General features: G+C 41.6%; 1 protein-coding gene across 6 annotated transcripts in view; it reads left to right on the forward strand.

Moving 5' to 3' along the window:
* The first annotated feature begins 1480 nt into the window (after nt 1–1480).
* Nucleotides 1481–24431, forward strand: part of ARPP21 (cAMP regulated phosphoprotein 21) — a 325940-nt gene continuing 302989 nt past the window's right edge. For 4 of the 6 annotated variants that reach the window (XM_086964746.1, XM_086964751.1, XM_086964752.1 and 1 more), the window contains exons 1-5: nt 1481–2102; nt 14949–15125; nt 16741–16913; nt 17520–17561; nt 18761–18850. In XM_086964746.1, coding sequence (XP_086820872.1) covers nt 16779–16913; nt 17520–17561; nt 18761–18850 — 267 coding nt within the window. In that variant the 5' untranslated portion in view covers nt 1481–2102; nt 14949–15125; nt 16741–16778. Of the gene's footprint in view, nt 2103–14295; nt 14689–14948; nt 15126–16740; nt 16914–17519; nt 17562–18760; nt 18851–24431 lie in introns of those variants that run through there. The other 2 variants (XM_086964748.1, XM_086964750.1) reach the window with 1 other exon arrangement.

Raw genomic sequence — 24431 nt, forward strand, 5'->3', positions numbered from 1 at the left:
GATGGATGGATGGATGGATGATGAGGGGGTGGGTAAAAGGATGGATGGATGATGAGGGGAAGGATGGATGGATGGATGATGAGGAGAAGGATGGATGGATGATGAGTGGGTGGGTAGAAGGATGGATGGATGGATGGATGATGAGGGAAAAGGATGGATGGATGATGAGGGGAAGGATGGATGATGAGGGGAAGGACGGATGGATGGATGGATGGATGATGGGTGGGTGAAAGGATGGATGGATAGAGAGTCGGTGGGTGAAAGGATGGATGATGAGTGGGTGGGTGAAAGGATGGATGGATGATGAGTGGGTGGGTGAAAGGATGGATGGATGGATTAGTGGGTGGGTGAAAGGATGGATCAGTGGGTGGGTGGATAGTGGGTGGGTGAAAGGATGGATCAGTGGATTGGATGGTGGGTGGGTGAAAGGATGGATGAGTGGGTGGGTGGATGGTGGGTGGGTGGATGGTTGGGTGGATGATGGGTGGGTAGGTGGATGAGTGAAATGATGGATGGATTGATAAGTGCAAGGGTGAATGAATGGACGTATGAGTGAAAGGGTGGATGTAAGGATGGATGAGTGAGTGAATGGGAGGGTAGATGGACAAAAGGATGAATAGATGTGTGAAGGAGTGAAATGATAGATGGATGAGTGATAGGATCAATGGATGGATTCATGAGTGGATGAGTAGATGGATGGGTGGGTGGATGGATGGATGGATGGAAGGAAGGATGGCTAAGTGAAAGGGTCGATGGAGAGAGAAAGGGAGGATGGATGGATGACTAAAATAGTGGATGGGTGGAAGGATTAGTAAGTGAAAGGATGGCTGGATTGGTGAAAGGGTAAATGGCTGAATGGATGAGTGAATGGATGGATGAGATAAAGAGTGGATGAGTAAGTGTACAGATGGATAGGGTGAAATGGTGGATGGATGGATGGATAATGGAGATGAGTGAAAGGATGGATGAGGGGATGGATGAAGGGATGGATGAGTGAAATGATAGATGGAAGGATACATGATGGATAGGTTTGCAAATGGTTGAATATGTTTGGAAATGGCTGGCCTTACTTATATACTATTGCGCGACCTCTGATGTGTCTGTAAAACGTACCTATTGTCCTGAAGTTTTGTCCTGAATTTTGACCTCCTGTCCTGAATTTGTGTCCTGAATTTTTACCCTTTGTCCTGAATTTTTACACTCACCGTCCTGAATTTGCATCAATGCCAGTTGGTCACCCTATTCCTAGTGCGTTGCGGACCGTGCACCCCCTGGCAGTGATTCAGTCTGGCAGCAGCCGGCATCTCAAGGCACGGACCCTCCCCCAGGTCTTAGTGCGGGACGCAGAAATCCAATCGGCCTCCTCCACTTCCAGCACGCGCGCCCTCTCTGCTCTCACCTACCACTGCTTCTTATTTCCAGGAATCGGCCCTGCCTACCCCGTGCTCCTTTCACTCTGACAAAGCTCTAAAAGCAGCCAGTGTCTACTGCCCCGGGCAGGGCTGTAGACGGGCACTAAATGTGCTCTCAGCAGACCCTGCATCCCGCCCACTCTCACGCCTTACCTCTGACACCTCCGCTTAGTCTACAAGGGCGGCAGAGCGCACTGCAAGAACAGTTGCCGCTGTCCACCCCGCGTTTCATTTAGACGCACTTAGCGCCCAGCAGGAAGCGGCATAAATACCACCCTGACCTGCCTCTTCCCTCTTTTCTCTCTTCACCACCGAGCTCGACAGCTCAGCTCCGGCCAGCCCAGCCCGGTGGCCCACATAGGGACATGCTGCCACGGTGGTCGTTGTTTCGTGCCATTCGTAAAAGCTTTTGTGCAAGCGTGCGTTTCTTACACTGTACGCATGCGCGCGAAAGAGCAGACGCTTGAGCACGGAGGAGAGAAGAACTATCTGACGAAAGGCAGCATCTGTCGGAGCACGGATCAGCTGTCTGTCTGCAGGCATCCCAAGGGCTGCACTGCACGCCCTTCTCGGCACCGTGAACTGTGCGCACAGGGTGCCCCGGCGCCTCCACTGTCCTGGGCCTGCTGACACCCCCTGAGCATCACCTGAGCTGTGCAGAGCCGAGTCGCGGGAAGTCTCACACTGCTGGTAAGTTCAGAGGGTGCTGTGTGTACCTTGGGGGAGTGAGGGAGACAGCTCCGGTGACAGAGGTTTGTGGAGTGACGCTGAGTGGGGGTGAGCTTGTCTGTGTGTACATGGCTAGCCCGAGGCATGTGTGGGCTGCTCGGTCGCAAGGCTCCAAGGCACAGAGGAGGGCGAGGAACTGCCGACGCTGCAGGCTGAGCCCAGCTTCCAGAGAGAGTCTATTTTCCTCATTGATTTCACTGCCAGCCGGGCTCTATTTCTTCTGTCCCCTCCCCCCCCCCACCCCTTCACATTGTCCATTTTATCTATATGGTATCGCTGCTCCTGGGTAACCTCAAAGAGCTGGGGCTTTCACTTCGCGGTGGCCATTGCACATTTTAAAAAACGTGTGATTATTTGGAGTAGTGAGTTCATTGACAATTTAAAAGCCGAGGAATCAATTATCAGTCACGTCCAGGCGTGGGTCATCAAGGGGAGGAGTTTCGGTGGAAGCATATCAAATTCAAAACAACTCCAAATCCAATTTACTTCATTTGGCTGATCAGCGTGTGACAGTCTCCGGGAAACGACACACTAAAGCGAATCCCAAGAGGTGCTGCTGATTCTGCGGCGTGCCTGTGCAACGCGACAACCTTCACCTACAATACTGCTTGTGTGGCATAAACACCTACCAGTTCACCTGAGTGAGACTGCCCGCCCGTTTAGCTATAACCACAAGCTGTGCACCTTCACCAAACGATAACTTAAAAACATATCAAAATACAATCCAAAAACCAGTAAAAGCAGATTGTTAATTTCCCTTTATTAGGTGCCAGCATATAATACCGTCATAAATGGGATAACGAGTGTTGAGTACGGCAAGCTTTCACACTTGCGTGTTCAGTGATGATTGGGGTTGCATTATCTCTTTATTAAAGTATCAAAATATTACACAATGGGACTACAAATCCCAGAATGCGCCGATCCTTTGGAAATTAACGTCTAGAACTAACGGTAAGGGGAGTAATGCGGTCGTCGTCAGCCCCTGTGCCTAGGTGACGGGCAAACTCCAGGGTGCCCAACTTTTCAGGGGCGCCCATTCAGCCCAAAGCCTATGAATATCTGTTATATGGAAGACACGGTGCCCCTCGCCAGATTCTAAGGGGGCGGGAGAGTGCAAAGCCCTTTTGTTTTACACCACTGACTGGCTCGGCATCCCCCGTCACATGGAGAGAAATTATGACATTCCTAAGTCATGGCAATACAAATATTGCATTGTTCTGCTTTTTTTCTAAATGATAATTGTAGCCGTGGATTTGTAAACAAAGATAAGAATAAGAGAGTCAGAATAAATAGGCAAGCGCACATGATAAGAGAAAGGGGAACACAGGAAGCGTGGGCATATCAAATTGTGGCACACTCCAACACGTTTCACATTGGGCTGTATGCATTATTTCTTGCTGCTGCCACATAGTGCTCGACCAGCCTCGGGTCGGGTGTAATAGCTCCTCTAATTATATTGTTCCTGCTACCTATGGCTTATATTTTAATTAAGTAAGTGGAACTGCATGCACAAGACCACTGCACTGGAAAAATGCATGATATGACAATTAAAAAAAATCACACCTCGCATAAATCATCGTTCCACTGTCTGTGATGCTTCCTTTGTTTCTGGCTCTTTTGCACCTGTTGGTTTTAAGTGTGTGAATCTGAAGCCTGTACTTTTTATATCCGAGCTGTTTTCGAGGGAAGGCAACACTGCTGCTGTTTACTCCGTTTGTGACTACTCTTGTCTGTGCTCTAGTTCTTCTCTATTTGAGATAAAAGTGCATCTTGGGTGCCTGGTGTGCAGGGCCGGCCTATGCTAATATAACGCCCTGGACATGGGCGGCGAGAAATATGTCGCCCTTGCTGATGGTTGTAAATCAAACGAGGCAGCTTCGGGGTGCTTTTGTGTTCACTGGTCAGTACCTGGACAAGCAGGGGCTAGCCCCCGACCTCAAACACCCTCTGACCGCCCCCAGCTTACTGAAGTCACCGATACCTTAGCTGCCTCGCAGATGATGGTTTTGTTGATGTGTGCCATCAGGGGTGAGTTGGTGAAGGCAGGGAAAGGAAAGGGGCTAAAGGTGTCAAAAACATCGCCCGCCCTATGATTATGATGGGCTAAAACCGATGTAAACTGGCAAATCTGACAGAAATGAACCGGCAGGGACAAGACTAGAGCAAGAGGAGAAGGGCACTGCTAATGGCATAACCTTAATGCACACACCTCCATACGCCCCTCTGAAAATTGACGCCCTGGGCCCAGCTCGCCCATCCTAAAGGGCAGCCCTGCGTGTGTGCTCCCCATCAGTACACGTCGCGCATGCTCCAAGCGCTTGCTACACTTGTAGTAATGCAGAACCGGAACTTCTCCGCAAGGCTGGTGACCGAGCATCTAAAGGGCCAGTTCAAGACCTGAGCAAGCAGGCTAGATTTTGATGTGCAACGACCAACATATCTTCACTGAGACTGCAACACACATCACAATTCTGTTGTTCAAAGTACAACAGACCTACCGAGAGGCGACGGTGCTGCTGATGTAGAAGCCTAGCGCTTCTGTCCAGACTCGTGGTACATTTGATAAGGGCGCGCAGCTCTGGGGCTGTCTCTTTAAAGGCTCAGTAGCAGCCGTGCAGAGAGTCCCGGTTCGGTCACATTTAAAGTACAGCAGGAGGTTTGAGAAGGGCCCGTGCTGCTGGTGCTGTCGCCTTAAAGGATTACCAGGTCCATTTTTAAGTGCGGGGTCTGCCATAAAATGCACCTAGAAGACCGCTGAGAATGCCCATGCTTTCCTAATTCAAGTACAACATCCATGCTAAGAAGACAAGTAGTGTACAATTAACATTTTAGTGGGCCTCTGGAATTGTGGTTTATTACCCAATCCAGCAATGGAAAGCGAGCTGAGAAACAAGCACCCTGTTTCATTAAAATATCACATCGGCGCTGGGAATTTCTGATGCTCTCAGATTTAAGTCTTTGTAGCAATGCTGAGAATTATGCTTTTGCCCCATTCAAAGTTTGGCAACGTAGCTGAGTATTGTTATTACCGACCCATTCATTACATGAATATCATCTGTCCCGAGTTGAAAAGCTTGCTTCTATTCCTTCCTTCAAGAGCCTACTATACCTTTTGAGGAGAGTAAGAGGTAAGCCTGGCACCAAGGTAATTCTGTCTGATGCACACTCTAATGAGACTACCAACTTGTTAAAGTATAATTCCAGATACAAAATCTTACACTTCCTGACACACACAGTTGTTTGTTATCTATTCAATTAAATGACTGAAAAACCACACATCTTTAGGCTTTCTCAATGCAGACACGGCTCCATCTTCAACTTATTCGTCAAGCAATGATTGCAAATCAAGATGGTGCATATTTTTGAAAAAATTGAAAGAATCCCCACAGGAAAAATATGACAAGAGAGCAACATTTGGAGTGGTTTGTGAAAAGCCTATCAACCATCTAGTGACTCCTCAGCTGTGAGTGTCATTTTGGAGAGATTTGAGTGGCACAAGAAACCATTTCACGAATAAATAAAATAGGAGACTTGGGAAGTGATTAGTGGGGATGAGGCCTTGGCAATTATGGTGCACCTTGTTTATTCAATCTTTTGCTTTGTTGGAATAAAATGCTGTACCTGCCGCTGTGCGCTGGATAGTGTGTGTAGGTGTGCATAGTTGTATGCCAGGTCCATGTGAATGAGGGGTCGCGAGTGAACCTCTGACAGGGGGCCTCTGGGCCTGCCTGAGCACTCCTTCCCTGTCCACAAATGTGCCTGTCTGCCTAGAGATCTGCTTGTTTGTCTGTGCTACTCTCTGTGTGTATCTACGTCACAGAGTTTGTCAGTCTGTATGTTGGAAACTGTAGGGATGATAATTACAGCGCATTGTCAAAACCTGGCAGACTGTGCATTACTAACATCTTATGTATAACGACCATATGCATTCCAAACTACATCAAAGTTGAAATCAGGCATACATGTACATCAACAGAGCATTGTGCAAGTTCAGCAGGTATGTGTCTTGCTGCATACATGTAGATTTGTGGCAAACCATCCTTATTACCGCACTATGCAAAGGAGGCACGTGCATCATGCCTCTACTGTATTGTAGATAGTGAGAACATGCTCCCCTTGAAGCTTCGTAAAAATGTGACACTGTACCACTGTGAAATGTGGGCATCAATGTGCATTAACGTGGCACTGTGGAAACTGGACTAAAGGTGTTCTTCAGCAACCCTCTGAAGACTGAACAATTTGTAAAATTATGCATAATGTTATTTTTGAAAATTCAGAAAATATGAATACACATGTATAACTCTTGAAAACTTGTTAAAAATGTCCGCTACTGGAGCATTGTGGAATTTGGTCAAATTTGTGCATTGCTGTCAGTGCTGTGCTCTGGTAGAGGTACTTTTGGTAACATAGTATTGGGTCTGGTAATGAAATATATACCAACTGTTTCCCAGTTACAAACATGTATTTAACCATCAGGCTTAGACCCTCTTTAGAACTGTCTTTGAACAAAATTCTATTTGACAATAATTGTCACAAAAAGGCTTATGAGATCTCGTCTGTACAATTCTGTTAAAACCATGTTTATTTTGTATTATTATTACTGGCCCAGTTTGACATCAACATTTCCCAAAAACCGTTGCAGACTTACCAATTCCCCTGCCATTTGTCTTAAAATCCTTTAATATTATTCATACTTGGCCATTCTTACTTGTTCATAGTGCTTTAAAAAATCACCACTCGCTGCTAAATCCACCCTCAAAAAAGTAATTAGGAGAGGGCGTTTGTCAAAATGCCTAAATCCTTTCCAATTTTCACCAAACTTACCTGGCCAATCTACTTTAAAATTAATTTCTTCCCAGAAATTGTCATTATAAAATCAAAGCTTGGAAGATAGAAATCTATGAAACAATTTTCCGTCATTTAACCAAGAATGCCTGCTTTTGGTGGTGGATGCAAGATTGGAAGCTTCATTGGTGGTGGTGATATGTACATTTCCCTTGCTTGCTTGATTCCCATAGCAATGTCTGTGTCACAAGGGTTTCATTATTCTCGGAGGTCCTCCAACGCTTTCTGCAAATTGATACTTTTCTGAAAGGCAAGTTTGGGCTTCAAGGGGTGTTCAGGTAACAGGTGTACACCCAGCAGGGGGAGGAGGATCCCTATAGCCATCAGTCTATAGGAGGTCCTGGCAGGCTGATGGAAGTGTGTGAGCACAAGTGGTAGATTTCCAGCTAAATCTGATGATTATGTTAGCTTAGGAAGCATATGCCTATTATTTACACTAGCAGAGCCGACTCTCGTGTTCAACCTGACTCTATAGCCCACTAGCTTCTGTGAATACTTTGTTAGTTCTGTGGAGCACAATCTGTGATTCACATAGATATCTCTTGACATAGATATGGGAATGGTAAACATTTGCAACAATGGAGCTACGTCTACTATCTCCCCTGCTTTTGACTATTATGTTTGGCAAAACATGCTTCAAAATGTACTGCTTGGTTAAGAAATTTGGCAAAATATGCATTAAAATGTAGCAGCTCACACAATTGTTACCAAATACTACTTTGAGATACCAAAGTCCACTTTACAATTGTTGACAATATTTCCCTTGCTTCAATTACTTGCTCAAATGTGAACTCAAACTTCACCTTAGAATCTGTTTAATGAAATGTTTTATGGCAAATACCTCTAAGCTCCATTTGTAATTCTTGACTTCTTTGTTTTTGTCAATTATTCACTCAAGATAAGATTATGTGTATATGTCTCTTAAACCCACCTCTACCTCAAATTTGGGATCACAGACTCCAAATCCTTAATTGAACTGTTCAATACAAACAGCTTAAGACCCATGGACTGCAGCAATTATGTTTTGTGTATATCAGCATATCTTTGAAAACTCAAGCACTTTGTCCATCTTTTCCCTAGCAACTGCATATTTTCTAGGATAGATTTGATTATACAATTCAATCTCTAGCTGTGTTTACCAAATTATCTTCTGTTAGGGGGTAAGCAAATGAGCCCAAAATAGATTATCCTTATCCCCCTTGTATAGAATAACTGAATAATTGAGACAGTGATACAGTTTATTTGCCCCAGTATATTCCCAGGAACACCCAATTAATATGGCCAATGAGCGATTTTAAAGACTTCCAGTTTTTTTTACACAGATCTCCTCCTCTAGGGAAGGGCTGTGCAAAAACAGTCTGACAACTGGTTCAGGTCTTGGTTTTTAAGTCCTAACATCATATGTGTATATAATATACATTCCACAATCAGTGTTGAGAGCCATATCATCAGTTGACGTGCACATCCCTGTATGTGTGAGTATATTATGTTTCTGTAATTGTAACACTCTTTTCACTTATTCCTGCTACAGTAATGGGTAATGATTCGTACCCAATCCTTACAAGCACTTTTTGTGATACTTTTTTTTTTTTAATGGATGCACTCGCTCTGTTATGTATGAATCTATTTCTCTTGGTTTATTTTGCTTCTTCTTTTTAAGACATTATTTCCGGTACTCTTTCTCTCTGCTCTGTTCTTTTATTTCAGTTTCCCCAATACTCGTCATCAATTAAATTCAAAGAAATCCGTCTTTCTGTCCTTTCTTTATTTTGTGTAATGCTGCCATCTCTCTGTTCTCTTTATGGCCTCCCTTTATTCTTGATTTTGCCATATGCAAGGTTATATCCGTTTTTCATTTCTACTCTTCCGTTTTGATTTGGATTACTTCCATTCTTTTAGGCATAATTATTTATTCTCTTGATCTCACGATATTGACCCATGTCCAATATGTACCGCTTAGGCGAGACAGATGATCTCAATTTTGAAGGTGTACTCTATTCTTCTTGGATGCGTTCTCTAAACCCACAATCCGTCTAGCACGTCTAATTATATATATTTTACTTTTAGCTTACAAAATGTCAAGTAATATGTTCTAAAATGTAATGCACATGTTCTGGTGTATGCTGAGCAGTATCCTCAATAATAGACCAAGAAGTGCAAAATAAACGTCTCAACATAGTATATTTTGCAGTTACCCACACATAAATGAGCATTATTCTAAAAAAAAATGCATAGAAGTGATAATGCTGCTGTCTCTAAACGTGAATTAAGACATCTAGTATAATTCTTTGGAATTATAACAACCATAAAGTATTTCGGTATTCACTGAAAATAAAGTGGACCCTCTTTCGAAATAATGTTTGGGCTCACTGGCTGCACCAATGCATATTTTACAAATATGACTATTATAGTAGAGCCATAGATGAAAAAAAAAACTGAAAAATGCCAAATGCAGATACAATTTCGAAGCCCTTGTGATAACCTGCAGACTCCAAGCGCCCCATCTTTATATAGAGAGACCCTTAGGAGATTTGTCCCTCTTCGATCTCGCCCTTCATATGTCCCCTTGACATTGCATCTGCGCATACTATTGACAAACTCGGAGGAGATGCATGTGGCCTTTCGTTCTTAACTAGATCAATATCCCATCTGACTCTCGCGTTCCTTTACAAGATAGTTTTTAATACACCCTGTCAATTGGCTCTGCTCTGGTGTACCCCTCCAAGCAGGCCCAGCCTTGAACAAGCATGCGTGACTAACTTTAATGTGGTTGGAGTGTGTAGGAATCTGTCACTCAAGACGCCAAAAAGATTAACATTGTTTTAAATCGGAATGTGACACGTCACCCACAAGCAAATGGTTGCTCGTGAGGGTAAAGATAATAGGTGCAGTAAAGATAGAACAAGGGGAACAAAGGAAAACACAGGGGAATGCAGATAGCAGGCTAGAGAGGCGGCGGAATTGCTTTGAAAATGACTCGGCATATTAGTAATTGAATTGCTGAATTGTTTCAAACATTATCTTTTCTAGTAAGTCAAGAGTGGGTGGCTTGAGGTATCTTTTCATCTGTGGACTCCATTTGCGAAAACATTCCTTCTCTGCTTTCAGTGGGCACAGTGGCTGGTGGAGAGCTGGCTGCTGACATCTTTGATCGAGAGGTCATGAGCTTGAATCCCAGCAAGAATAGTTCTTCCTTTCTTCCTTCATGGGTCTATAAATTGAGTACAATTAAACTGGGACACATAAAAATCAAATTGTTCTCATTAAAATTTCACGTATATCAAATCGTAGGCTGTTAATGCGTAGGAGATTTTATACTGTTCAGCGAGTTTTTATTAAAGGGAATGATGTAGATAGAGCAAACATTTCTCAATCTATACATTAGGACTAGCCACTGGCTTTTTATCGCTTTGGGCTGCTTACTCCACTTCCTTGTCGCATTTTTCATTACACTCTCTTCTCACTTCCACATGTCTTCATTCTGCCATTTTTTTTGCACTATTGTCTTTCAAGCTCATTTATTAAATCCTTTCACTGCCATTCTAATTTCTTTCCATAATTCTCTCCTGTCTTTCACTGTCTCACTATCTTACTTCTCCATTTAAATCTCCCACTCTTTGCTGTTTCATTCTTATGCTATGATATACATTGTGGTGAATGGCTGTAGGCTATAAAGACGAATGACAGCTTATGAGGTCATTTTTTGATTCGCATAATGTGTCAAAATGATTGTTTGCAATGAATAAATAAATGGCAAATTTATAATATTAGCCAAATGAGATGTACCATGCAATGCTCTGTAACTCTGCGAGAGACCTCCCCTAGACACAAGTGAAGTTAAAAAAAGACCACGTTTACTGGGTTCATTGCATTTTTCAGAGAATTTGCCAGAATCCCGCATTTTTGAGTGAAAACAATTACCATATAAAACAACTAAAATAGGATGGCTAGGAATAGCAGTGGGGAAATGGTAGCATGCTTAAGGTAGGAGGAGAGGTATCCATTTCAATATGTGTCTTGAGTGAGACAACAGTAAGAGCCTGCTGTGAGATGTGCAAGGGGATCAATGGAAATGTGGCCCAGAGATATTCTTACCAATATAAAGGATAATTGGATGGAAAATGAGATCAGTCTTCACTTAGACCCCTTCTATAGCGAGAGCAGAAAGGAACTGGTGACAATGCAAGACATTTCACTAAGAATGGGGTTAGGGGATTACACAACTCAACTGGTCCTCGCAAAATATTAGGGTAGAACTAATTGCATGCCATTCCTAGTGGTGAATTACTCACTGCACGTGTACCCACCTCTGACTCCAAAGCCCCTAAATCTCACAATCCCACAGTACAGTGGTCTGGACTTACACTCTCTCGCAAAGGCAAAAATACTTGATATATTCAGGGACATGTGGAAAATGGAACACTTGAAATACTAAGTGGATGCAAAACTGTCATGTGTTGTTAAAATTAGACAACAGCATCAATGTTTGAAAGGCAAATGGCGGACAATGCAATGGAACCAATTCGGTATGGTACCAGATTATTGTGGCCTTAATGGAAACAGAAAATCTACATCCAATGTTGGAAGATTTTTGCAAATTTTGTTCAGTCATGAAAGTTATGTCAGATGATTTTGTTATCGGTATTCTGGCATACAACTGCCAGGCAAAAATAGAGCTATTCATAGCTGAGAGTGAGTTTAAGACAGCAAATCAATTTCAATATTTGTTGGATAAATCCTGTTTTATCATTAAGTGGAATATAAAATTAGCAAAATAAATAGGGTACAAGGTTTAACAATACCTACAAAACCATATCACTCATAAAACATAAATGGAGTAGAAATATTCAGTATTCAGATTTCACAAATGCTTATATTCAACCTACAGTAACCAAGTCGTGAATTAGGTCATGAATGCCTTTAAATCAATAGATAACTGGATAGTTCAACAGAAAATAGCAAACACGTGCTGGTTCCTGAGCTAAGGGCCAGTCTTCTTGCTAATACTCAAATATTTTTCACAGCGCCTTCAGGATTACACTAGTAATTGGGAAATAGCAAAGACAATGGCCAAAGAGTTTAAGAACGGGTGACTGCCCCCTGCTGGAAGCGTTAATGTCTGTGAATCACTTGCCTGGTCATTATTGCCTACGACAAAAAGGACACATAATGACGAGGAAGCGAGCATTAAAACAATTTTACTTGGGGGTATCTGAATTAAAAAAAGGTTACTAGTAATTTATGATCCCATTCGTACCCCCATGGGTGGACACACTATATCTATCATCTTAACATGCATGGTTTAGACTTTCATTTACCCGGAAATGTGCATTCACTTTCAGCCTGCTGGAGAGGGGTGGTGACTGCAGAACACGTGCTCTTTGATGGCAGAAGGGTAAATTGTAGGTGAAAGCAATTAAATGCAAAAATAGCAAAGTTGAAGAAAGCACGTGCACATTGGGACGATTTACACAAAATGTGCTGATGTGTTATTGTGATATTTACACCTACAGTTCTTATTGCTCAGTCAAGCACATTCTGGTGTTCAAGGGAGCATTTGAGCTGACTGTTCATTGCTGATTCACACTGACAAATATAAGGAAGTCACATTTGTGTTAAAACTATGCTTTATTTAGATATGGTTGCACACTTTATACTTAGTAATAGTGGACTGTTGTACGCCATATTACTTCCAATCAGTTTACAACTGGTACAAGTGCAATGTGCAAGGACATTTAGTCGAAACAAACGTACATTATTGTCTGACCATACCTGGATTTGTGTTGGTGTCCAGTATAAGTGCAGGTTCACAAATTATGTACTGCTTTGAAAGGGGTAATAATGCCTGCTTGTTCATAGTGAAGACAACATGGTCATAGGGTCCCCCCACAAACTAGGTTCTGAGAAGTTTTTTGTTACCTCACAAAGACAGAGGTATTTGATCACCAACAGACCCGCTATTTCTTCACACATGGTGTGATGTGAGTCAATGAGTGTGTAAGAACCATCAATGTGCCCAGTAGCTTCAGAATCAATTAAGACCAGCTACGAAATGTTTTGCGTTGTGGCCAACCGCCACAAAATGTGCAAGCCCTCGTAGGGATAAGTACACTTCGTATGGTTCTCCTTTAGCTCGGTGGTAGAGTCTACATCGTGCCTGAAAGTTAAAATCTCAGAATAAGGTTCCCTAGTTGAAAATAAATGCCAGACCACTCTGGGTTGATCTCAGCGAGCATAATACATTTTCTCATATTCCACTCCATTCATGGTTTCCCTACACCCATAGCAGAGTTCGAAGGGCATGAACATACGAAGCAGTGCCAAAAAATGATCACTCTCAACCACTGACAGAATGCAGTGTGAAATTGGTATTCCACAGCAGATGGCCATTTTTTGACAAATTGAACCAGTCATATTTTGTAGATAGCAGAAGAACTGCATTTGATCTGCCTCATGAAATGCTCCCTCACATCAAGCTTCCCTTTCAAATTTAAAATATAGACAGAACTCCTCGGGTGAGAAATTACCTGATGCTGGTTGACAGAACAGATGTTGTCATTACATAAATGCAATACATTTCTATTATTCCATGCATTTCACATTTTACCTTTCCCTCATTACCTCAGTCTTGGACAGTCTGACATTCCTTCCACTTCCGCTTGTTCGCCTCCCCGCCACCAGCAATCTGTCCCTCTCTCTCTTCTCCCTCACAGGCACATCCGTGTACCACGGACTAGTTACGATGTGTTCCACTATTAAATATGAATTAAACAATTGAGTAATTGTTAAGGGACTAGACCATTAACATTGGAAATGGTGATACAAGACTTTCATAACATAGCAATGCAAAGGTAATATTTATATATGCATTTCAAGCAAAGTGAATAAAATCATGGGGTGATACAAAATATTAACCAGAGCAATAGCTATGGGTAGTGCAGCAGGTGCAGTGGCACCGGAACCCAGAGACTTAGGGCCCTACTGTACCCCACTATAGCTGCACTAAATATTAACCAGAGGAATAGCTAGCAGAAGTGCAGCAGGTTCAGTGCCACCCGAACTCGGAGCCTTAGGGTCAGACTGTACCCCACTATAGCTGCACTTCACCGCCCAAAGCGTGGACCGAAAGGGTTCCATTTTCCTCATTGCTTATGGGAAATTTGCTACGCCACTCACTACATATTCCTTTGTGGGCTCCACACGCAGACATTCTAGTGTGTGTGTGTGGGGAGGGGGGAGGTGTGGCGTAGGGTTGTTGATCTGATGCCTGGCAGAGCTGTGTGGGGAATGTGCAGTGGTCGTGGAAAGCTCAGCAAGGGAAGAGACTCTCCTGTCCTCTCAGGAACCTGAGCCGGCTACACAGGATAGATCGGTCATAGTATTGTTTCTCTCAGCAAACCCCTCCCCACCCAGGATTTCAATTACTGGGTGTGTCAGTGTCATCTCGTTAGGCGATACCTCATTGTACTGAAATGTGCCCGCTCGACGCGGCTCGGAAGAGCTCGCCACCCCGCCTGTGCAACATTGCATAACTGTGGAGCGAAACGGGGAGACGCACTTCAAGAAGAGCAAAAATACCCGCCCGGCAGTACTTTTGTGCGTCGAAAATGATACAATACCTCCTTATACGAGGAAAAATCATCTTCGTTTGGGTTTAAAAAAGCTGAGTGCCAGGATGCGCTGAAATTTTTTAAAATCCGAAGTGAGTAATGTTCAGCGCATAATGCAATTGTTAAATTTAGCTCCCTGCGTAGGAGCTGTTATGACTTGAACAGCCGGCTGCAGCCTTCATTAGAGCAGCAGCAAGCAGTTTGAGACAGGTGGAGCCGAATCACGCTGTGCCTGTGATTCGCTTGAAGCGTTCATTTGTGATGTGAATCTGCGCTTGCTTATTCTATCCTTCAGCCCCGCTAGGCTGATTTCCGTTCTTTATTATTTACTTTTTTGTGTGTCCCTTTTTAGGTTGACGATGGTCTGTCAAACTGTCCGGAGCGGCCGCGCGGAGAATGTCATTCTGAACTGTTAATGTGGACATGGGCTTGGCAGTGCCAGTCACCAGCCGTGTGGATTGCAGCCGCGAAGAGCAACGAAAGCCACTGGGACGACGCCGAGACCCGGAGCAGACGTTCTTAGCTCAAGGTAAACGTGTGTCCTATGTTCACATGTAATATGTGTGCGCGTGCAGCAATCTTACCATCGCTAGATAGCAGCATGGACAGAATCCGGGCTGCCTCAAATGGTTGAGGACATTGAAATGGCTTGATAGCTGGGGGATGGAAATATAGCATCATACACACACACGGCGTGGAGATGGGAAACACAGGAGTGTACTGGAAAGTCATTTTATAGCAGGCAGGGAGAGAACTCTTTTGATGTAGGTTTAATTATAAGGGTCGTTCGCTGGTATTTCTAACCTAAGTGACACTTGGACAGCGACTTTCATGTTTTAACAAATCTACCACCCAAGCCACTGATTTATCATGCTATAAAGAATGCATTGTGGCCGAATTGAACACCCATTGTCCAGGCGCTAGACAACGCTGTGGGAGAAAGCTCTGCCTTTAACATATATGCCAATCATCTCTGCTGGACACTGACCCGCCTGGACAGCATGTGTTAAAAACATTGCAAAAACTAAGGAAATATACATGAACGAGACTTACCAGCACATACCTACTTGACTATTTGACCTGGGATGTATTTGGTGTGGGTTGCACCCATATATACATGAAAGGTAGGTGCACTTTAAAAAAAGAAAAAAAAAGACAAAGGTGGGTACAGTTCTTTGCGCAATGTGTTATGCGTGTGCTGCAATAAAGCGAAAAAATGCAGTGCTGTCGAAATAAGCATTTAGAATATAAATGTGTTTTTGTGGAAAGCCGAGATTTCAGTATTGGCTCCGGAGTAAATCGCATTACAAGCGATCAACAGACTGATGCATAATATCAAGGACTTTTTATTAGTGAGCCTGGGCAGTGGGGGTCGAAAGGGGCGCTTGCGCTATTGATAGTCACCATGGAGAATGAATTGCTGACTTTGTTATATGGTCCTTTTAAATACTGTGGAAATGCTCCCTCAAGCTCTGTTATTTGTCTCCATATCAAGTCTGATGTGTATGTGTGAGCGGTGTTGGTGTGAGCGTGTGCATATGTGTGCGGTGGGGGCTGTGGAGGAGGGCTGGTGGGGGGAAGTGGAATCGCTAAATTATTCATGAGTCTCATTGGACAGCTGATCAGTGGGGGAGGTGCCGGGGATGGCAAGGAGCAGAGATTGGGAAATAATAATGGGCATCAACTAAGAGAAGCCAGTGTGCGCTTGGCTAGCGCAGTCCATTGTGAGCTCAGAGCCATAGAGCGCGCTAAGATAGCTTCATTAGTGCTACCTGCCAAGGGCATCCAGCAGCATTTCCACAGGACAGGGAAGTGGCTTGGGCTTTGGGTAGAGGCTTAGGATTTTAATAATGGAGCTGTCAGCTAGACGCCTGGAAATGTTGACCCGAGAGATTTGCTGCCAAATTTAGATTTTTTTAAAACTTATATTAAACTATTAGCTCTTCAATTGATTTCTTTTCAGCCCCACAGAGCATACTCTGCTCTGTGAGCACAGACATAGGCTGGATGATAGGCGAACATAAGGTCCCATTCCTTTACCTTGCAGCTTTGATTGTCAGCGGCAATGAAATGACTCATCTGGGACCTAGAATAAAAAACAAAACAGAAACATCAGCTTTTTTTTTGATGTCTTGACCTTCTAGGTCACCACCCCGTGTTGTTTTAATTTGTGACTGGGAGGATGTCTGAGCAAAGTCGATTGAACCAGGACACAGCAGAGGAAACTGGGAACGACCAAGAAGGAGAATCTTCTTCAGCGACTGGCGAAAAAAACCTTATAATTAAAACAGAAGGCCTGGACGGAGACGACTTTCAGGTGAGTGAACCGGGGGAAGTGAGCTAGCTCAAATTTGCTGGGAGAGGTGGGGGGTGTAGGCTTCCATGTAGAGTCACTGGAATAGAGACAGCAGCCTCGACGTGCTTTGGTGCATTTCTAAATCCGTTAGTCTGTGGTTAGTTAATACTATGGTTAATCAATATTTGACCACTGCTTATGTTCCTACCTTTTACACCTTTTCTGCCAAAGCTGAAGACATGCATCTCTGCGCTCTTGAGTTATAATGCAAGCAAGAAGGAAAGGAATTAACGATACACCAAGACATGTATTGCAACTCAGTCCACAATTAACAACCCGATGTGAAAAACCCTATTCTGGAATTTTCTTTCCATTTTCTTGCACCGTTATTGCTAATACTGTGAGATATGCATTAAGTCATAATTGCAAGGATTTGCAGATTGCAGGAGAATGTAAAGCTATCTAATTTACCTTACTCCATATATTTAGAGAAAGTTTTAAAGGTTTTGTAAATTGAAACATTAATTTAATATTTTTTTCACATTTCTAAATTGCTTCTTTTGTCATATTTGTCTGAAAATTCAACTGCTGACTGACAATGTGTTTTATTCTGTTTTGCACACACAGAAGCGAGGCGTAAACCAGGGACAGCAAAAAAAGCGAGCCAAGGTAGGGTTCTCACATGTTGCAGAAAGATGTGTGATGAGCGGATGAGTAGTTCAATTCAGGCATTGCTTTCCCGTTTACAACTGGTTGAGAGGACATTTGTCTTTTCACTATACAATGAATGCGTTTCAGAAAAAAGGGATATCGTACAGTTTTAACTAATGCATCACATTTTGTAATGGTGTGCATGAATGCCTGGTAAATAATGTGTTGCGTCAAAGTTTTAGAAAAATATTTGTCTTTGTCATCTGATGATCTGAGAGTTTATCAAATTGAACGTAGTGACTGAAATATGATCTGTCAAAAGAGACAAAAGGCTTGCAGGGTACTTTAAGTGGCACAGGAATATGAGATGAGTTACCTCACTATGCAACATTTTTTTGACTTTTAAAAACATGCTGAATGTTTTCCAGTACCCATTGTGCCTTGTAGATGCAGTGATATTTGCGATAGGGTGCTGAGTGTGCCTAGGTTCAGTTTCACTGTAGAATATATCAACCAAAAAGTATTTTTTTCCAAAGAAAATCCATTTTCGTATCAGTAGGCAATAATGAAAAACACACTTCCTAAAATCTTAGTCGAAAAATAGGTTTAAAAATCTGTGACTGGGTTAGACCAACAATAATTTTCCTTCAGGCTGTGGTCTACACCAAGAGATGTGATGACCTCCCAGGCCCCTGAAATTACATAGAATGTGGTGCCTTTCCTGGCCGCGCAATGTGCACTGTGACAGCGCACTGTAGACTTTTAATTTTTTGGGGAACTGCAAACACTTAGTGCTCTTTTGTAAGGATTATGAGGAGTCCTTCTAACCAATTGTTCATTAACATTTCCATAACTTCCTAATTTCTCAACAAATTTGATATTTTGTCTTACATGACATAAGTAGAAATAGGGAGTCTAAAAGTTGCACACGACTTCGTGTGTCGCAACGTCTAACCTGTAAGGTCTGAGGATCAACGCAATATTTATCTGCACATGAATAAGGGATCAGGAAAGCTGTTAAAATTACCACTCATGATCCAGTCTGTTATTTCGATCTGAGCAGAACAATTTTCAGATACTCTGCATGCTGCAAAGACATGTCCATAGCCTGGACAACTTTGTGTGCGCTCTAGGTACAGTAACTTCTAATTGATAAAAAGTAAGCCTTCACGAGAGAGTGTATTTTGTAGATGAATATTTATTTCTTCCTTCTACAGTCAGGAGCAAAGGGTAAATTGGTGCGAAGTCTTGCAGTCTGCGAAGAGTCTTACCCAAGGGCATTTGGTGAAGGCTATCCTGATAACGAGGTAGGTATTGATTCTGTGTCAATGCAGTGGCTGCCAGGGCTGTGTTTTGCTCTTTTTTGGTGCATGGTTGTTGTTAATAATCATTATTATCTAGGTGTGCGTGTTTATTTAATGGAACAGGGGTTTGATGCACCCACTTATCGGCAACAAGACAGATAGTTCAGGAAATTTTATTCTCCAGACAAAAATACGCCTGAGTTCAACATGAACAAAGGATCAATTATTCCACTTAACACTGAATGCTAGACAGAACCTGTAAAGATAATGCATGCATGGAAATTGTTAGAATAGTTACATTTACAAATTCATAATCACCACCCATTTTATAGTTTATGTGTACTAGCTGATCCAGCTGAAGAAAATAGACTCTCTAACTCCACTCAAATTTAGTGCAGTGGCCCATTTCCTGCATAAGAAATTCATGGAGCCTTAAACCTGCAGTTTATCACCCCAGTTCTGTTGAACCAACTGTATCACTTTTCACTATCTCAAGAGAGTATTTCCTTTATGAAAATTGTAGCTACTTTGAAGCTTCTAGGAATCACCTGAATTGTAACTACATAGTCCACTATTTTTCAATTTACCTTGTATACGTAGATTGTGGCTTAGTAATTAATGAAGACACCTGAATTGGATCTTCACCTCAGTAAGATTCACAATCTAAAACATATGTTGCTGATGTGTCTTTTCTGTGTACAATAATACAACGATCAACAATATTGCATATTAAAAAATACACATGTAGATCAGCAGAAGGCTGATTTCAATACTGGTTTTGAAAAACCTTTGTATGACGGACGTGTCCATTATTGGAAACTCAGTCTGGAATATCCTGGCAGCAATAGACATGGATATTGCAATAACAGTCTTGAAGTAGCCTTGAGGTGAGAGGTTTTGCACTATATAAAACAACCCTAACTATTCAAAACATACATAAAAAATCTTTGAAAACATTTATTTCAGCAAATTAATCCAAACTGTTGAACCACATTTAATCCATTTCTAAATTTTTTTATTCAGTTATAAAATGTTTCCATTTGAATTCAGGCCGCTTACTGCATTATGCCATACAATTTTCTTTTTTAGATCCACATCAACATCTGTGACTATTGTTTATGGGATAATGCAGCAGTCACTTCCTTTGTTTTGAAATATTTAGAGTCATTTAGACTGTGCCTTGTCTAAAATTAGATTTACATCATAAATATACTTCATTGCTCAAACCACAAAATCTGCTTTACAATAGGAAGGTTAGGCACATATGTGATCAAGCATTGACTGTGACAAATCCAGGGTGTCACCTGACAGTTCTTAATTAGATGAATCGTTTGTAGTAAAATATTGTGTAATTCCATGAAACATCTATCTATGAAATGCATGCTGCTAAAGTAACTCTGATCATTATTGCACACCATTGTATTAAACACAATGCATAATTTCACTCCTCATGTTGATGTTTTTGTGTAATACAGTACAATGTATGAGAATGCATTGGTATGGTTTTTTGTACATGCATGCTTGTGTGTACTTTCATTACCTCATTCAAGACATACCAAACCTACTTTTCAGTGTCCTGAGCTTACTTTTGGTGTATTTTGCTGACAGCAGAATAGTGCTTTTGTTCCTTTCAATGGCAGTGACTAAAGTACAGGTCTGTATCATCATCTGAAACACTTGTTAAACGCCCCAGTCTTTGAGGGACACAAAGAGGCCAGGTTTTTAGGATATCCAAGATGAATATGCATGAGATAAATTTTCTTACTACAGATCTAAAACGTGATAATTTGCATATTCATTGTTTATTCTCAAACCCTGACAGATTTGCGACCCAAAAGTACCCGGGCTGTGCAGCTCTTAGCTACACGGTCTCTAAAAAAAGCATATTTTCTTTTTGAGCTATCATGCCTGCTGCAGTCATGATTCATTGACGTATTGTAAAGGCAGGCATCTCTCTAGATTTCCTCAGCAACATACGTTTGCTTTATTTATTGCAGCCACGCGTTATAAATAATTTTATCAATCGAGGATGCACCACTGCCTCTGACCTATGTGGCTAATAGCTGTTACACCCTTGTATTCTCTGCACAATTCCTAATACTGTATTTCCTACAACAGCAAAGCTGAGGATTTGGAAGAGGATCTCAAGGTAATACTTGTCATGGGGCTTTATAGAAGCTTTCTGTTGTGCATCTCAAGTCTTGTAAACCATCATTCTACGTATGGGAGGAAAAACACACTGTCACTGATTCTGAAAGATAGCGATTCACTCTAGGCATTCATAATGTGTAATTTCTCTACATGTGGTACTTTTTTAGGTCCAATTTTATAATTTAGCATTTGTTTTACCTTTACATCTATAGAGAATCACCCTACAAGCCAGTGTGTTTCATATATCTCTCCTACTCATCAAATAATAATTGGCAACACTTGAATAATCTTGGACTTTCTTGTCGCAAACAACATTTTGGTTACTAATGGAAATGTTGTTCTTCATAAAATTAGTGATGAGAATGTAATGTAGTTGGGCTTGTCCTATATAGTGTGGAAACATTATTTGTTGTATTGTGTCCCTACGGGGTAGCAAAGAAATGTATTGTACTTAATCTTAGATTTCGCAATTGTGTATCAATTGCCTTCATCTCATTTTGTCATGCGCATCTTTGTTTATTTTAACATCAGTCCACAAACAAGTCTGCTTTGCTTGTCTACTAATGAAGATTTGTACATTTATATATGAAAGCACCACCAGTTTATTATGTTTCCCCCTAAAAGATGCTGGGAAGGTTAATTGACCAGCAGTACAATAGGTTTTGTTTTCCTGCATAGGAGCCTTTCAATGATAGGGAAACAAGTCATAGACATCCTGAAAACACTTTTAAAAGACAGCATTTAAATTAATGCTAAATTCAAGCAAAAGTCAAAATGATGGTGTTTGATTTTCAAGAAGTTTAGTTCATGGCCTTTGTAGGTCTGGAGTGGAATGCCATATCAGCCCAGACTTAACAAGTAACTTAGCCGATGTTGGCCAGATGATGTGTTAGAGTTTAAATCATTTGGGGTATTTCCCTCCACTCAGCAAGAGGTACCATCCTCATTATTTCATTCTGATAGTATACACCACTATTTTGAAGATTGCATCCTGCCATTAGGATATGTTGCCATTTCTCAGCAAATTTTTATTTTATTTGATTGTTGAAATTTCCTATTTAGCTGAGAAACATTTAGGGGCATATGTACCAGCCCCTATTACCATGGAAACATCACTTTTTGTGACATTCCCGTGGCAATAGGGGCTGTACCTTAGGTACAAGGCAGCATTAAGCCACTTAAAGTGGCTTAACGCTGCCTTGTACCCAAGGCACCCCTTCACACTATGCGTAGCTTGAAAGGGGGGTGGGTGCTGTGGGTGTTGTAGTAGGCGTTCCACCGCAACACCCATTGTATTTGACGCTGCTCACTATGTACAAGGATGGCGTACATAGGAGGCAGCGCCTAAATTAAGACCAGGAAAATCCTGGTCTTAAGATGGCAAAAAGAGGACAAATGCATTATTTCTCCTCTTTTTTGCTTTTTCCATGTGTGCTGCCTTGTGCAGCACAAGTGGAAAAACCAAAATGCCATGGTTTGTTTATGTACAGGAAAGTGTCCCTTCCTGTACATAAACAAACCTTTTTTAAAAATGCCATATTGTAACTTTCTTGTGTGCTGCACAAAGCAGCACACATATGAAAGTTACAAAATGGCATTTTAAGAATGTTTATGTGAAGGAAGGGGCACCTTCCTGTACATAAACTAACCTCCCCTGCACACAGACACCTGCGTTGGCGATAAGTTGTGAAACTTATCGCCATCGCAGGGGGAAACGCAAGGCTGCAAAACATTCTTGTAAATATGGTGCAGCCTTGTGTTTGCGAAGTGGCAGAGCGTGTCGTTAAGCCCAGGAGGCTAACAACACGTTCCGCCAATTTGTCGGACATATGGCCCTTAGTCTTGACTTGTGTTGGTGGCATATTCACAACACAACTGACAAACTATATTTGCATTTGCAAACTCTACTTAGATATACAAAAATATACACAAATTTGTGATTTTCCAGATCCGGATAAGTATGTCCACAGAAGGAATGTCTAAGTGGGGATAATGTGCAAGCAAGGCAGACGTTCTGCTCTCTGAAATTTTACTTTGGGAAAGTGGAAGAGGGAATCAGACGTGTTGCTTAGAAAGTCAGGCAAAATACATGGAAAAGCCACAAAGTCAGAAGTTTGTCTGTGTTCGCATACACTTTAAAAGTAGTATTCCTTTACTGGAAACACAATTACATATTTTTTTTAAAAAAATGTGATGTGTATTTGTTTGTTGGGGAGGAAAGGGAAGTTAACGCTCACTTCTTTCATGGGATTGCTTTTTCCAATAGGAGAAATGCGTGCCTTGTGGAGAGTAAAAGAAAAATCACATCTATGTTATACTTAATCCTGTCATGTATTTTAGGCATTACCCGTAAGATATGCAGGAGCCCTCTCCTAAATTTATGATATGCTCAGATTTCCATGAGTAATTTCGGGAATTTTTGTAATATACTCAAACATATTATTTCAAGCTTTCTGGCTTTTCGAAATAGTTTTGAGAATCTGTGTCATTAGATTTAGATTATTTGTATTCTAACAGGATTTATTTAGTGTACCACTTTTACGAAAACGCTACTTATGTGAATGAAATTGGTCAATGAGACAACTGCACCTTTAACCAAACTGAGGTCACATTGTAGTGGGGTATTCTGCCTCCTAATAATGAAACAACTCTAAAAATGGAACCTCCATGATTTATATATTCAGATGGAGTACTATTCTTGCTACCGTAAGGGTGAAAGAAGATGGCATAATCCGAGGAAAAATCTCTTGCCAAACAATCATTTTTCAAGCCGTGAAATTTGTTTATTAACAAAATTGTATTCTTTAACATTGATCTAACTGCACCACTATTCGTAATAATCACAAAATACTTAACTCATCCCTATTTTCTTTTTAAAATCTCTGCCCACCTTGGAAAAGTCATTGGGCTTTCCCATTTTATTCACGGGTCACTCCCAAAATGTGAATCGACAGTCAATGACTGAGTGAATCATATCACCCCTTTTACAGCATAAATTCTCATAGGTGGAGCCAAAATACCTTTTATGTATTACTCAGGAAAGGATAGAAATCCATGGTTTGCTAACAGACCATAGAAGAATGTCACATTTCATAGTTATATCAGTTCGAGAAACATATCAGTACAACATACCTACCCTTCTAAATTGGAGCAATTTTATAATTAACTAATTTTACCCTTCCTAGTTGCATTAGGATTTGCGTCTTCATTCATTTGTATTTTTATCTAGAGGAAGTGCAACGTTATCACTAGTAAATGATGGAAAGCTGCTGTATTTAGTCCCAAAATTAGTATCCATTTAACTGCAGAATTTTATTTTGCCTTCTCAATCATTTATAATGTTTTTCATCTTAAACAGTAGAGGAATTTACAAGAGCAGATGAACATTATTTTGTATGTCTATGTCCTGGGACAGTAGGCACAGTTTAAAAAT

Source organism: Lissotriton vulgaris, chromosome 4_1, assembly GCF_964263255.1.
Source record: "Lissotriton vulgaris chromosome 4_1, aLisVul1.2, whole genome shotgun sequence".
NCBI classification, from domain to species: Eukaryota; Metazoa; Chordata; class Amphibia; order Caudata; family Salamandridae; genus Lissotriton; species Lissotriton vulgaris.